Source organism: Thrips palmi, unplaced genomic scaffold (genome assembly GCF_012932325.1).
Source record: "Thrips palmi isolate BJ-2018 unplaced genomic scaffold, TpBJ-2018v1 HiC_scaffold_12, whole genome shotgun sequence".
NCBI classification, from domain to species: domain Eukaryota; kingdom Metazoa; phylum Arthropoda; class Insecta; order Thysanoptera; family Thripidae; genus Thrips; species Thrips palmi.
The window spans coordinates 12880118-12883539 of NW_023144623.1; the positions used below are offsets into that span (position 1 = coordinate 12880118).

Here is a 3422-nt window from a genome sequence, read left to right on the forward strand (position 1 = left end):
ATCACTCTCCCTCACCGGGGTAGTTTCTAGGATGCTTACCTTTTGTTTGGGAGCAGTGTGTCCGTAAAGTGACTGAATGCGCTGCGCAGGATCAACCTCAAGCTGCGCATCCTGGTGCCCCGGGACGCGAACGCCCCCGTCGTCAGCTCGGCCGTCGCAAGCCCCGTGGCCACCATCGCCGCCGTCAGGCAGCCCTCGGCCGCGCTGCTGGACTCCGTGGCCCTGATGCCGTCCCCGATGCTGGCGCCGCCCATGTCCCTCGTGTCCTCCATGTCCGCAGTGGGGTCCTCGGCGTCGTTCTCGGTGCCGCCCCGCGCCGCGGCGCAGCCCTCGCTGACGTACCGCAAGGTGGTGCCAGCGCGGCCGTCCTACGCCCTGCAGGGCCTCCAGGGCCTCCAGGGCTTCCAGGGCCTGCAGTACCCGCCGGCGCCGCGCTACCCCTCGGCGTGGACGCGGCCGCGGCCCGGCGCCGCGCTGCTGCTAGGCGCCGTCATGCCCGCGTCCACCGCGCCCCCCGCGGCGCCCCCCGTCCCGCAGCAGACGGCCCCGGCAGCCCCGCGCCCCGAGCTCATCAACATCACCCTCATCCGCGGGCCCAAGGCCGCTAAGGCCTGCAACTGCTCCAAGGACGCCGCCGCGGCCTCCGCTACCACCACCACCACCACCGCCGCGCCGCCACCACCGCCACCGCCTCCGGAAGACGCTGCGCCCGTCGACGAGGAGGTCGAGGACGTACCGCCGCCACTCGGGCAGACGTCGTCCACGCCCATGCCGCCAGCCTGGCAGGGCTACATCCCGGCGGACGTGCTCGAGCACGCCAAGAAGGTGCTGTCCAACAACGCCAACGGGCGCGTCAAGCTGCAGAAGGAGGTGGACAAGCTGCACTTCCGGCAGAATTGGAAGAACTCCAACTACCCCAAGAAGCCCGTGCCCGGCGTCGGCGAGGACATGTGGGCCGCGCTCAAGGACGACCTCGCCGAGCTAGTCAAGGACACGGACGCGGACATGAAGGACGTGGACGACGACGACGACGCCATGCACCACCGCGACCCGGAGTTCGACGCGCCGCTCAGCGACTTCGAGGCCGGCGGGCACCGCGACGAGTTCGACGGGCCGCACGACGGCGACGAGGAGGACACGGCCGGCCAGCCGTACTTCGTGGACTTCTGGGGCAACCGGGTGCCGCAGTACGACAACGGCTTCCACGGCCTGCCCGAGACGGTGGACGAGTCCCGCAAGGAGTACAACAACGACCCCAACGGCTGGAACCCCGAGTACACCAAGGGGCTCTGGAGCCACAACGACGAGCACCTGCAGGTAGAGTGCCGAGGGTTAGTTTCTCAACTTTATGTTTTCTTTCGTGCTGTCATGAAATGCCCCTTCTTAAAATCTGCAGGCTTACTCGGGCTACGTGAACGCCCCTCAGCCCCAGGGCGCGCAGCCCGCGCAGAACCAGATGCGGCCCGTGTACGACCCCGGCCTGGGCCTGGAGGCCAACATCAACAAGTACGTGGCGGACAACGGCACCTGGGTGGGCCCCGAGCCCGACCCCGTGGAGGACGACCTGCAGGGCCTCATGGCGGACGCCGTGTCGCACGAGCCCACCCTGCAGAACCCCAGCGACTACCACCCCACCTACGAGGACGTCGTGCGCTACCTCAACAGCAGGTAGGCTCCTTTTACGCGACGTTACACCCCCTGGCAGCAGACTTACTCTCATCGGCTGATAATTTGCAGGTACGCTGCTCAATACCAGCGACCTCGACCAAGGCCACGCTCTCGTCCGCGGCCTCGACCACAGCCGCCACCACCACCTCCCCCGCCGCCGCCGCCAGCCCCGCGGCCGCGTCGACCCCGGCCGTACCCTTCAACGCAGTACCCGTACCGCCTGCCCCCGGCCTACCCCTACGCGCCGTACGCGCCTTACGCGCCCTACAACCCCTACCCACAGTACCCACTGCCGCCACCACCACCGCCACGGCGCCGACCGCCACCGCCAACCTCCCCGCGGCCGCCGAACCCAAACCTGGTGGACGTGAACCAGCTGGTGGAGGCCCTGATCCTGCACAAGGAGAAGGAGCGCGCGCAGCAGCAGCAGCAGGCCGAAAGCAAGGAGGCCGACGACGACTATGAGGACGACGAGGACGCCGCGGCGGACTCGGACCGCCCCGTGCGCACGTCCAACGCGCACGCGTCGCCGCCCTACACCAGCAACACGGTGCGGATGTCCGCGGGCAGCGCCACCACCACGCCGCGCAGCGTGTGCAAGGGCATCAAGGACGTGGGGCTGGCGGCGGACGGCCAGCAGATGCAGCACGTGCAGGGCGTCGTCTGCGCCAGCAGCTTCGACCACTCCGAGGAGGAGGGCGTCGCCGTGGCCGAGGCCGAGGGCGATCCCGAGTGACGACCAGTGACGACGTAGGCACAGGCCTCGACGCAGGCGAGCGAATAAATCATCTCTGCTGCGTTTAAAAGTTCCACTTACTCCCTCGTACCTCACAACCATCATGACGGAATTTCGGATGTTCACACCTTACCGCTGCCTTGCCTGGCCATAGGAGATCGAACTTTCATTGCGCGTCGTTTGGAGATCGCACTTTTTCATTAGGACCCATAGCCACCGGTGACGGCCTGTAACCGCTGGTTGCCACCGGTGACTGCCTGTAACTTCCGGTAGCCGTACAGGCCGTCACCGGCGGTTACCAGCCCTCACCGGCGGTTACCAGCCCTCACCGGCGGTTACCAGCCCTCACCGGCGGTTACCAGCCCTCACCGGCGGTTACCAGCCCTCACCGGCGGCTACAGGCCGTTACCGGCGGCTACAGGCCGTCCCGGGCGGCTACAGACCGTCACCGGCGGTACAGACCGTCACCGGCGGCTACAGGCCGTCACCGGCGTTCACAGGCTGTCACTGAAGGCTGGCGGTCACTACACAGGTGGCACAAAACCTAGATCGGACAAAAAAAACGGTTTGAAAGAAAACCAGGTCAAACATAAAAAGGTCGGATAAAATTTTTCTCTCACAAAAAATTTGGCTTGGTTGGACAAAAAAGGTCGTGCCACCTTGCCCCGACTACGACGCACCAGTTCCGTCTCCGTCCGGAGCGTCGCTCTGTCGGTTTTGCCATTTGGCGGCAAGCCGGGAGGCCGCGCCGCGAGTTTGCCAAGACGTGGCCATTCCGGCTGTTGCTGTTGACTCACCAAATTGGCAGGGTCGGTCAAACGGAGCGGCATGCCGGCCCTGCCCCGCCCCGGCCGCGCAAGGCAATCCTAGGTCATATTGGACTCGGTGGGCACCGCTGGGACACGCGCCGCCGCGCGCCGTAAGAGGGAGGGAGATAGACGGGGCGAGCGGACCGTTTGCCCCGCGCGGAGGTACGCGCCGACGGTGCAGCCCACAGCTCACGCGCTGGCTGACAGTG

General features: G+C 66.7%; 1 protein-coding gene across 1 annotated transcript; it reads left to right on the forward strand.

The window, feature by feature from the left end:
* Nucleotides 1-768: 768 nt before the first annotated feature.
* On the forward strand, nt 769-2404 carry LOC117639876. Its single transcript, XM_034375823.1, has 4 exons — nt 769-1317; nt 1397-1668; nt 1738-1800; nt 2212-2404. Exons 1-4 carry the CDS (start codon nt 769-771, stop codon nt 2402-2404), a joined length of 1077 nt encoding a protein of 358 aa, XP_034231714.1.
* The last annotated feature ends 1018 nt before the right edge of the window (nt 2405-3422 follow it).

Coding starts and splice junctions, on each gene's coding strand:
- LOC117639876 (XM_034375823.1), top strand. CDS start 769: ATGCCGCCAGCCTGGCAGGGCTACATCCCGGCGGACGTGCTCGAGCAC. Junction 1,318..1,396: donor ACAACGACGAGCACCTGCAG/GTAGAGTGCCGA, acceptor TAAAATCTGCAG/GCTTACTCGGGCTACGTGAA. Junction 1,669..1,737: donor GTGCGCTACCTCAACAGCAG/GTAGGCTCCTTT, acceptor GATAATTTGCAG/GTACGCTGCTCAATACCAGC.